Source organism: Lactuca sativa, chromosome 6 (assembly GCF_002870075.4).
Source record: "Lactuca sativa cultivar Salinas chromosome 6, Lsat_Salinas_v11, whole genome shotgun sequence".
NCBI classification, from domain to species: Eukaryota; Viridiplantae; Streptophyta; class Magnoliopsida; order Asterales; family Asteraceae; genus Lactuca; species Lactuca sativa.
In genome coordinates this window covers 112,004,685-112,016,905 of record NC_056628.2, presented here as the reverse complement: position 1 = coordinate 112,016,905, position 12,221 = coordinate 112,004,685, and the positions used below count along the sequence as shown (strand labels likewise).

Genomic DNA, 12,221 nt, shown 5'->3' with positions numbered 1-12,221 from the left:
AATGAGAGTTTACTTTCAAAACCTTTGAGAGGCTCTAGAATTCGTCACTTGGGTTTTTTAGGAGAGGAGGGTTAGAAAACGCTTACCTAAAACTAATAGGTTCCCTTTCTTAAAGATTTTTTTTAAACAGGGGCTTTAGACTAAATCTTTAAATAATTAATGAAGTAAGCCTGAAAGCAACTAATTAATTACTTTAATTAGTTATTTTTTAGATGATTAAATACCTTTTTATTTAACTATTTAAATAAAACTATTTTCTTCAATTTTTCTACAACTTAATAGATAATAAATAAAACTCTTTTATCTAAATAGTTTTTTGGTTCATATTTAATAACATATCTATCTAATATATTTTATCATTTATTTGAATATTTTATAACTTTCAGTGTATGTCCCCATTGTCGCAGACATAATCAATTGTCAGAAAATTAATTTATTTCTTGCACACAATTTTTTAAGAAAATTATACAATGCTTTTCAAAAGAGTAGTGAAATCATGCTGATGGGAGTAACATGTTGGTGGACCGTTAATCGGGTGGGTACATGTAGTCAATATTGTGAACTATTAAACTAATTATACACTAAAATAGTTTTCTACTGATTTTTCTATAAACGTCATTAATCCACATTGGTTGTTGGGCAATATGTGTTTAGATATATCACAAAGTTTTGACACTTTGGAACATGGTACCACACCACTATTAGATAGTATATATTAGTGGAGCAAGGCATACATCTAACACCATACTTTGTAGTTCTAGTGAAGGGGTGCCTCTGTATAGGCAGGTTTTCTTAAAAGATTACCTGTAGGTTTGTATGTATATATTTTGGTTAATGACATAAAAAATATTTTTTTTCCATAGAAATTTGATTTTGACACCGTGTTTTTTTTTTTTTTTTGTGTCAATTTTGATATTGTGTTTTCCAATTTGTTACAATTCTGACCACTTGACCGGTTAACCAGGTTACATGCTGACGTGTCAGTTTGATGACATGACATGCTGACATGATATGCTGACGTGTCAAAATTGAATTCTTTTTTCACAAAAAACACTAAGTTTTCATTTTTTTTTTTCGATTTTGACACTATATTTAATTTTTATTTCAACTTTGATACTATGTTTTTTTGTTCCAAATCGAACATCATTTTTTTCCAATTTTGTTCAATGTTGACAATTTTTTTATTTGAAACCGTATAAATATTTTTTTAATACATTTAAACTGTATAAATATTTTTTTTTTCATTTAAAAGCCATAGTTTTGTATAAATACATTTTTTTTACACTCAAACCTTATTTTTATGTATAAATATGTATTAGTTATATAAAAATTATATTTTATATTAAATATGCAACTTTAAAATGTGGTTTTTAAACGAAAAAAATATGTTTTTACGGTTTAAAATGTAATAAAAAAAAATATATTTATATGGTTTCAAATGGAAAATAGACAAAATTGAACAAAATTTGATAAATGATATTCGATTGGAATAAAAAAACATAGTGTTAAAATTGAAATAAAAAATTTAGCTTGGTGTCAAAATCGAAAAAAAGTGAAAACTTAGTGTTTTTTGTGGAAAAAACAAATCAATTTTGACACGTCAGCATATCATGTCAGCATGCCACGTCATCAAAACTGATACCTCATCATGTCATGTCAGCATGTAACCTGGTTAACCGGTCAAGTGATCAGAATTGTAACAAATTAAAAAATACAGTTTCAAAATTGACACAAAAAAACACGGTGTCAAAATCAAATTTTTGTATAAAAAGAGTTTTTTGTGCCATTACCCTATATATTTTTCAAATTATTACTTTACGTATATTTATTTTGAAACTATGGCTCTTACTAATTGATGTTTGTGAGTGCGTAAAGATACATTCGACTCTGAGACATCATTGCATTGTAAACTTATAGGTTTAACATTTAGTTCATAATAATGTGTTGAGTTTCTCAGTCTCCTTATTTGTATGTTTGATTTTAAAAAGTAAAATACATAATTTGATATAAAGAGGTGTTAATTACATACTAAAATAAGTATTCATCTTATATGCAAACCTATTATCAGACTCATCATCATATGGGAATTTAGATTTATGTTGGTCAATACAACTCTGTTTTATGTTGATATCATTGTAAACATGGAAGAGAAATGAACTTAGATTATTAGTATTATTATTATTTTTTTTTATAGTGTAATGATAGTTCTGCATTTTTTACTTTCCCATCCACTTATCCATGTTTTTCGCTTAAGTACTAATCTGTCCACTTCTTTCCATCTTCCATTTCATGCAACACAAGCTATGTATGTTCCTAGTAATCATATGCCCCTTCATCAAACTTTTTAATTGATTATTCATGCCACTAAACAACTCCCTTGTGATATCATCCATCTACTAGTATCCACTTCAAATCCGTTTTTCAGAAAGAGAGGTTTGAAAGCATTATAAATATCATTATCTTTATACTCTGTTAGGAGGGATAAAAAGTTTTCCACCTAAAACCTAATTAACACCCACCTAACATTAAACTAACTTCTACCTGACACTATAATACCTCATACCTACCAACAACGTAACTAGATTTTTTTAGTATTTCACCTAATTCCCAACTTAACTCACAGCTAAACCTATCCTGCCACTATATAAACATGTTAAAGCCATAACATATCACACACCAAATGTATCAGTATATATTAGACCCACATTGTTAAAAAAGATCTATATTTAACACGTTACACACCTAATGTACCACTATATAAACATGTTTAACAATGTTTATTATATTAATGTTATTTATGAATTTTAAGATTCGTTTTTATTAAAATAAATGAACTACATTTATATTACAAAACTATTTTAAATGATATTTTATTACTTGATTAACAAATTATTATATTATTAATAATAATGGAACAAACTTTATAAATTATAAATGACTAATCCTAATTCTAATAAATAAGTAGAACTCTGCCACGTGTCACTCTCTAAGGACCCCAAAATCGAGTTTTCCCGCTCATTTATTCATCTATATTTACGTAAATGCCATTGAATCCAAATTGAATCAAAGTTCAAACTGATGCAATAAATCCGGAAATTTTAGCTGTCAACTGCATTCAAAATACTCAACCATTAATTTTAAATGAATAAAAATTATGGAAATAATTTGAAAAAATATGTTAATCAATAATCAGATTCGAAATTCACGATTAAATTTGAAAGTTTGTTTATTTTTATTGCAAATTAAATATATTGCAATCATTAAATCCCTAAAAATCTGCAGTATTTTTTCAGCAAACGTAAATATTATTTATACGGTTATTTTGTTTTTACCATTCTGCTCCATAACAATTCTGCTCCATAGAAACCACAGCAAACGTATTCTTCTTCATTCTTTGTGATTCTGCAACGCTTCAAGAATTAAATATCAGGTTAGTGTATTCAAAAATCAGAATTACAAATATTTCTATTCCCTTCATGTTCTTATTTATCGGTATCTATCACGTTCTCATTGTATGATTTCTATTCTTCTTCTTTTTTGTAATTCTTCTTAATCGTCTACTTCTTCTACCTTTTCAGTTTAAAAGACGAAAAACTAATGAACATTACAAGTTCATTTTCTTTAAAAAAATTAAAAATAGTCTTTTTCAGATGTGAAACTATACTATTACATTTTTTTTCTTTTGGTGTTACATTTACTTTGATTTGCTGTTACTTTGTCTATTTACGTATTAATGTATATGTATACGAAAAAAGTAATGAACATGAGAACTATTTTTTCTTTAACATGTTTGTTGTGATCCAGCTTCAAGTTCATTAATACAAATTAGTGAATTAACCCATAATTCTGACATGATATGCCAAAACATTGGAGTTTACCTACAAAGTTATTAAAATTCTAAATGGTTAGTCCTGCACAGTAACTTTTGTTTTGATGGTATGAAATTTTAAAATTTGTTTGTATTTATCTAAATACAATCTCAAAAAAATATTGAATTTAAAAATTTATGAGTATACTAAGTCAGTTGTTATTGTCATGTGTTGATTTTTAATTTTTCTGTTTTACTCATTGTTATGTTATCTGTTAGTGTTAGTATGTTGCAGGGGCATTTTCGGTATAATTGTCATTTTCATGTTAATTTTATATTTGTGTTCCATCTTATTATAAAAACTTTTATTCAATCTAAAACATTATTTCATATGAATTATTTGTTTTTGTTTGTATTCCATTTTATTATAATATGAATTATTGAATTTAAAAATTTATGAGTATATTAAGTCAGTTGTTATTGTCATGTGTTGATTTTTAATTTTTCTGTTTTACTCATTGTTATGTTATCTGTTAGTGTTAGTATGTTGCAGGGGCATTGTCGGTATAATTGTCGTTTTCATGTTAATTTTATATTTGTGTTCCATCTTATTATAAAAACTTTTATTCAATCTAAAACATTATTTCATATGAATTATTTTTTTTTTGTTTGTATTCCATTTTATTATAAAATGAATTATTGTATTTAAAAATTTATGAGTATATTAAGTCAGTTGTTATTGTCATGTGTTGATTTTTAATTTTTCTGTTTTACTTATTGGTTAGGATGTTCTATACATTCTAAAAGGTTGCTAATTTTCCTTACAATTCTATAATGATTAAATTTCTTGTAGAAAATGGATATAGGAAATAAGGTTTACCTAAATAACATTGACCAGATAGATGAAAAATCGCATATCAAGGTTCGGGTGCTTAAAATTTGGAACTTTTTCAGAAATAATAAAGTTTGTTCGATTGAAATGATCATCATGGACGAGGAGGTTTGTTGTATTTGATATGTTTTTTATTCATCATTCAATATTAGACATGTTTCATGAACATAATAATTTTTAATTTTTTTTAAACAGGGTACACAATACCAAGCTCGTGTCTTCAATCAGAATTTCTCCAGATTTCGTCATCTTTTAAAGGAAGATGAAAGTTATATAGTTATAAAACCCAATATGGCTGCTGTTACTAATGGTTTTAGTTATACAGGTCATAAACAGACCTTAACTTTGGATTGGAAAAGCATCCTAAAAAAATGTGATGATTTCTCGGGTCCGGTCAATGGATTTATGTTTGTTGACTTTAATTCTATCATAGAACAAACATGCCCAAGAGACACATTCTTTGGTTAGTCATAAAATATTAATAAAATCATTTTTTATCATTTGTTTTTGTTATACATTTTATTATTTAAATATTACGATTATAATTCAATAGTTTATGTTGTGTTATCTGTTGTGTAGATGTTATTGGACATATCGTGTCATTTAGGCCTCTTGAAACTTCAAATTCAGTACCATCCAAGCATTATATAAAACTCACTCTTAGCAACCTAGAGTGAGATTATATTTTATTATTTATTTATTATTTATTATCTTTAATTAATCACAAATTAATATTAATATACTATTTTTTGGTTTATTTAGTTCTGTACATCTGAAGGTTACTATTTTTGGAAGTCAAGCATATCAAATTTCAGAATACCTAAAAAATAACCCGACGGTTAATTTTGTTGTTATCGTGATGCAGTTTTTGAAGCTAAACATTTGGAATGGTTTGTATTCAATATTTATATATAGATTTTTATAATTACTGTTTTTATATAATTTCTATTAATTGGATATACATTTTTTACAGGTTTTGGTGAAGCTAAAAGTCATTTTGATGTAACGAAATTGTTCATAAATTTTGACATTTATGAAATAAATGAGTTTAAAAATAAGTTAGTTTCCAATTGTTTTTTATTTTTTTATAATGTATTTTAACTTAAAAAAACACAAAACCTAATATTCATGAATCTAAATTAAACATCACAGGTTGAAATGTCATGACAATTTCGGTATAACTGAAAAAAGCATAACTACACTTCAAAGCTACTCTTCTTCATATACAGATGACTTTAAGGGCAATTTTCCATTAAAAACAGTCTATGATGTCACACCCCCAAACCTGAACGGCGGAAACGTTCGGGGGCGGATGACTTCATGTGGTAGCGTAACAATAGAATACATAGTAAAGAAAGCAATACAACCATCATATATATAATTGAAAGTTTACATTTGTCAAAAAGTTACATGTTCAAAACCAATTACAATATGATGTCAAAATATGAGATTAAACTAGCGCCGCAGCATCCCTTCATCAAAAGCATAATGATACCTGAAATTACTGATTTCCTGGGACATACAAGTAATTTTGAAAGAGTAGATTAGCATTTAAGTTGGTGAGTTTCATAAGTATTTAAATGACAATGTTTGTATGAAATGAAATGTTTTGTCCTTGTTTGTTTGTGTTTAGAAAATCCTATATTTTCTACTAGTATAAAAGTAGCCTTCTCTCAAGACAAATGTTTGTTTCTAAAATGTATGTAAGTGTGAAATAACCAATGTGTTTGAAAACCTTGTAAATCAATGCATTTTTAATACCCCATGTGAGTTTTATAACCATACTATTGACTTGGAATGCCTATACACAACGTTCTTCAGGCGTTGGAATGTTATGACGTTTGTCACCCCAAACGGTGGACTGTAGCTAACAATCAGGGCGCGGGTTGTCAAGCCCGTATAGATCTATACACAAACACCATGCTCCCCCTCCAAGGGATTCTGGTATATAATACAGGACTTGAAATGTGTACTCGAACATACGTGAAGTTTATGTCTCACAAAGCCGTGGTATAAAAACAGATTTACGTGTTAAAATGTTCGTTTGTTCTTGTATATGAAAGTGACTTCTTGAAAATCATGTTTCTAGTATGTAAAAGTTAGCAATATCCTCGTAAAACTATACCTATTATAGTTTTCTAAAAGTGTGTCTCTTTTGTTTAGAAATACCTAGAAAAGGAATCACTTGTTATGAAAGTATAGATTTTTGTAGAGCCTAAGATAGACAAGTATACATAAAATCTAAGAAAATGTTTAGTTTATACATGCATTACAACAATTTATATTTCAAAAGATAGAATTCTATTGTAACATATTTTATATACGAAAGTTTCCTATAAAGTTTATAAATCACATGTGATTTGGATATGTATAAAAGCATATAAAATAATTCTTTATGTAACACACGATAATACTCGTGTGTTTTACTTGTATTCCCCCCCCTTGAAAGCATATAAAAGCATTTAGAATATCTTAAAAAGGTTAATTAAGGGGTATGAAACTCACTTGAAAGTTTGAAGATAGCGAGATGGAAAATCGGGCAGAGTTTCGTCTTGAGAAACGGATTTTTCTCGGGATTCTCGGGAATCTCGGGAGTAAAATCGACCCTCGGGACTTGAGCAAAAAGACCAGAGCTTCGTGTTTGAACGGGCACGGAAATCGAGGCAAGATCGTGAGAGAAAGGAGAGAAATGGGGTGAATTTCCGGGAACCCTCGCGTACGTCATGCATGAGCGAGTCCTCGACTGCCTCGGCTTCGGATGGGACGGATCGGATAGGGCGGGTCGGTAGCTTCGCATAGGGGCGACGTGGACGGACCGAGACCAAGGCCCTCGGGTATGCGGGGCGTACGGGGTTACGCAGCGCATAACTCGGATGAGGATGCTGACTCCTTCTTCGGATATTACCGGATTTTTGATTTAATTTATATATAATTTATTTAATAAACTTCAAAAAATCATATCTTCTTCATACGAACTCCGTTTTCGATGGTCTTTATATCCACGCGTAGGTGAGACTACGCTCTACAACTTTCGTTTAGACTCCGTTGGCAAATTCCGAAATTATTTTTATTATTTAATTATAAAATGACGTGATTAAGGAATTTCTGTAAAAAATTCATAACTTCTTTATCTGACGTCGGTTTTTGCCAGACTTTTTACCGCTGAAATACCATTGTCGAGACCTTCGATTCTCGTTTAGGTCATTCCGGCCAAAAGTCGCTCGATCTCCGATTCGAGTTTTTAGCTGTCTGTTGCTAAGCCGAACTTGGAAAAATCTTAACTTCAATATACGAAGTCGGATTTGGGCGTTCTTTTTACGTACGATCATGGTTTAATGACATTTAAACATAGAGGGAATTTAAATAGAACTTTTTGGACAATTTATTATCAAAGTTAATTTTATTAACTCAAAAGTGGTTACAATACTTGACTTTTTAGGTCATTACAAAGAGTTGAAATATCGGGTTGTCACATGTGAGATCACTGAACCAATTAAGGTATATTGCATTACTTGATATGTTTTACATTTTATTTTTGCATAATTTATTTTAATAAGTTTTACATTTGATATGATACAGGAAATGAAGTTTTTATTAGTTGCTTCCATTGTTAATATAAGGCAGAATCTATCATGGTATTATGAAGCATGCAAAAAATGTGGAAAAAAAATAAACCTTGTTCCCAAAGCCAATCATTCGTATACCAACCCTGAGGGAATTTCAGAAACTATGGTTGTCGAGTGTACAAATGCACAATGCAAAAAATCTGAATTTCAGTCAGTTATAAAGTATACACATATTTATTTCTATTAATTTTGTCAATCTGTAAAACAACACTAACAATGACATAATTTTTTTTTGTTTTAGGTATATAATTCCAATCAACGTACAAGATTGTACTGGAACCATTGGATTGACTCTTTTTGATAGGGAAGCAAAGAGGCTGTTAAATATAAGTGCCTACGAGTTGAAAAAGATACATGATGCGGTATATTATTCATACCTTAAAATCAAAAAAGATTTACTTTATTTTATTAATTTATTAAAATATATCTTACAGGCCGGAGACAGTGATGCGCTATTTCCAATGCAACTTAACGTGTTGAAAAACCGCAAGTTTGGTTTTGTTGTAGATATTACAGAATACAATGTCAACAACTATAATAACATCTACACAGTTCTCAGAGTTACAGAAGATATGTCCATTGTTTCTGAATTGGAAAGTAAAATAGAACTTATGGTATGTAATCTTTTATTGTTGAAAATTTACAATTCTTTACTGTTAAAATACATAACGATTAACATATTTCCATTTTATTTTTTAGAGTATTCAATATGTCTCCTTAAATCAAGTTGCTTTGGAATCCGATGATGTTGTACAGCCTGTTCAAAAGGTTTTTCATTTTCTTTTATAAACTTTTAATTATATTAGTTTTTTTTAGGAATTAAACACTTATTTTTTTTTTTAAATTAGGATGTGATCTCACAAACAGACGAAAGTTTTACACCCTCAACAGTTGATAAGTCAACCGCAACAAGTCCAAGCAAAATATCAGGTGATTTGAAGCGCAACCTCCAAGAAATTTATGATGTTGATTCTGGAGATGATTTAAGTTCAACTAAGGCTAAAAGAAAGTCAACCGCAGAGGAAACTCCACTCTTGATTCCAAAAATGGAAAAGTGAGTTGCTATTGGTTATAAGACACATTTAATATATTTTGATCATTTGTTTTGGTTATAAAGATATTTTGATTGCTTGGTATGATTTTTATTTTGGGGTATTTAGGATGTGAAATATTATTGGTTTTGAATATTTTTGGATACTTTTATTGTTTTAAAGTGGACAAGTTAGTTGATTTTGGTTATAACTCAAATAAAATATATTTTGAAGTTTATTTGCTTGTAAATATTTTTTGAATTTTTTCTTAATATTTTAAATTTTTGGCCGATATTGCCTATGGGGTTATTATTGTTCAAATGTTACAGCTCATCCAGGTTGTTAATTAGTATAAGGTTTTTATGATTTTTTGGCTACCCCTTTTAGTTAAAAAGTATAATGCCTTTTTCTGTCTCTTCCTTTAAGCATAATGCTATTGTTGATTTTCCCCTTTGAAGTGTATTGCTATTCGTATCTACTGGTGTAGTAGTATGTTTTATTTTAATATTCAATTTTTGTTTTGTAAATAGTTTTTATTTACACTCTTAATTAGCAAAGATTGGCTCTTTTATTTAAAAAGTAAAATAAATGAAGTCTAAACTGTTATTTCTTGATAAAATGACTATTTTACCCATTTTACCCCTATTATACTTATAAAAGTTTACCTTATTATACAAATGAAAATTGTTTTACATTTGGATTATAATGTTATAACTTGGTATATTTATGAAAGTACAATTTTGTGATAATAATAAATGAAATTAGGATGCTATAATAAGTACATGTAAAAAGAATGCAAAAGTCTTTTTGAGACAACAAATAAGACAACAAAAGTCATTTTCATAAAACATGTTAATAGTGTTGACGAAATCTCTATTTTAAGAAAAACATGGTTTGCAGGTGTCTTAGTCAATATATAATAAAAATTGATAAGGGCATATTATTTGATTATGATTTTTAGGTTTTCTGGTTCTATTAGGTTAGGATTATACATGATTGAGTAATATTTTCAAACAAAAATAACGAAAAAGAATAAACAACCTAGATCATCTTTATTTATTTATTTTAATCTGATTAAAATAATCAGTTTTGTAATAGTTGTGGGTTTATGTGTTGTCTTCTTCAAGTTATTTAGAGCAATTGACCGGTGAGTTGATGAACCTTTTGGAGCTTAGCCTTCCCAAAAGTCAAAGAATGTAAGAATCCTAAGTTCTAAGTTTGTTCATTCATGGTACATGTAGGACTTCCTGGTGGTGGATTTATCATCTGGTGTTGGGTTTACTTTACTTAAATTTAATTAAAGAAATATCAAAATCTCAATTATGGATTGTTTGTGCCCATTTGTGTAAAGTAATACTTGGTGTCTTGCCTTTTTATTTTTTTGGTCTTTGACGTGAATTAATATTAATGAAGTTAGATAAAAAAGAAGGGACAACATAATGCATACATCTCCTAAACTGTGAAGGGGCTGGAGAGGAAGCCTTTGTATGTAATGTTTCCATCCTATGAATTATGATTTAAAAAATTAATCCTATAATTAACATGGGACAACTTTTAGTTTTTATTCCTAATTTCAGTTTTTATTCCATTTTAACTTTTAATCCAGCTTTCTATTGATTAACTGCAGACAAACGAGAAAGAAATGGATGAATATTACTCCAATAAAAGAGATCATAAAGAAGGATTTGTTATGTAACATACACAATGGTTATGTCAAAGTTTCTTAAAACTTTAGTTTTGGTTATTTGACTTCCATCCCCGCATTCTCAATTGGCTACAAGAACCCATCATGGAAAGATGGATTAGTAAATTAAATTAAATCAAATTAAGTAATTTTATAAAATATGCTTGCTAGCCCATTTTTTTTAGGAATCAGTGAAACTACTAAACTAAATTTATATGTCTCTATGATTTTTTAGGATTTTTAAGATTGAGTACCTGCATAATCGTGATGCACGATTGGAAGCTCTCATTGTCCTACAGCTAATTAAACTTGGTTTTCTATAAGTTTTTTTAAACCACACACTAGGTAAATATTTTTTTACAATATTTTACATTCATTGTCCAAGTATTAATCAAATTTGAATGTATGTTTGTTTGTTTCTCTTAAACCAGCCTCGGCTTGGATATAGTTATGATAATCTTGGTTTTATAATTAACAGCATAATCTATTTCTGTCTTTTCATCATACACTTGGCAGACTGGATTCCAAAATAGGGTTCAATATAGTTTTCAGTAAACAGACATATAAGGTTTTTATGATTTGTTTATTTTAGTGCTTTTACATTAATATAATAAATAATTACAAAAATTATAGCATTGTAGTTTGAAAATACATTCTTGTAATTGTAGTATTTTACTTTTGTTATCTAAATTATAGCAATGTACTTCCAAAATACAATGTTATAATTAGTAGTCTATCATTTGATGATGTACCTTCTAACAAGTCATCCAAAATTTAATGTTTGATAATTAGGTTTTTCACTAAAATGTCAACCCGTTCAAACAATGTGAATATTATTTCTTAGTTTTTATTGATACATATATATATTTGAATTTTGTTATTTATTTCATCTACTAAATACTTTTTCTATGTATTATTATTAATTTAAGTAATCGTGTCAGCATATTTAATGATCATCTATAAATTTCGTATATTCAAGATTCTATTTCCTAATATTCTATACTCCCTTTTTAGATGAATATCTTATATTAAACTAAATTTCAGTTGTAATCTTATAAATCCCAAAAAATCAGGAACAAAATTTTATCCAATAAAGATGCAACAACAACAAAATCATAAAATCAAAACTTTTTTCCAATATATATATATATATATATATATATATATATATATATATATA

The 12,221-nt window shown here is 28.2% G+C and overlaps 1 protein-coding gene across 1 annotated transcript; it reads left to right on the top strand.

Annotated features, from left to right (window-relative positions):
* Positions 1-4,664: 4,664 nt before the first annotated feature.
* Positions 4,665-11,364, top strand: LOC128126857 (uncharacterized). Its single transcript, XM_052764998.1, has 13 exons — positions 4,665-4,808; positions 4,896-5,163; positions 5,280-5,373; positions 5,463-5,590; positions 5,674-5,702; positions 8,280-8,476; positions 8,568-8,688; positions 8,761-8,940; positions 9,026-9,094; positions 9,175-9,380; positions 9,444-9,459; positions 10,985-11,049; positions 11,277-11,364. The coding sequence occupies exons 1-13, from the start codon at positions 4,665-4,667 to the stop codon at positions 11,362-11,364; spliced, it is 1,605 nt and encodes a 534-aa protein (XP_052620958.1).
* Positions 11,365-12,221: the final 857 nt, after the last annotated feature.

Bases quoted from the DNA above. Each gene is read 5' to 3' on its own strand.
- LOC128126857 (XM_052764998.1), top strand. From the start codon at position 4,665: ATGGATATAGGAAATAAGGTTTACCTAAATAACATTGACCAGATAGAT. The intron at 5,374-5,462 runs GTGAGATTATAT...TGGTTTATTTAG, and splicing joins CTCACTCTTAGCAACCTAGA to TTCTGTACATCTGAAGGTTA. The intron at 9,095-9,174 runs GTTTTTCATTTT...TTTTTAAATTAG, and splicing joins TTGTACAGCCTGTTCAAAAG to GATGTGATCTCACAAACAGA.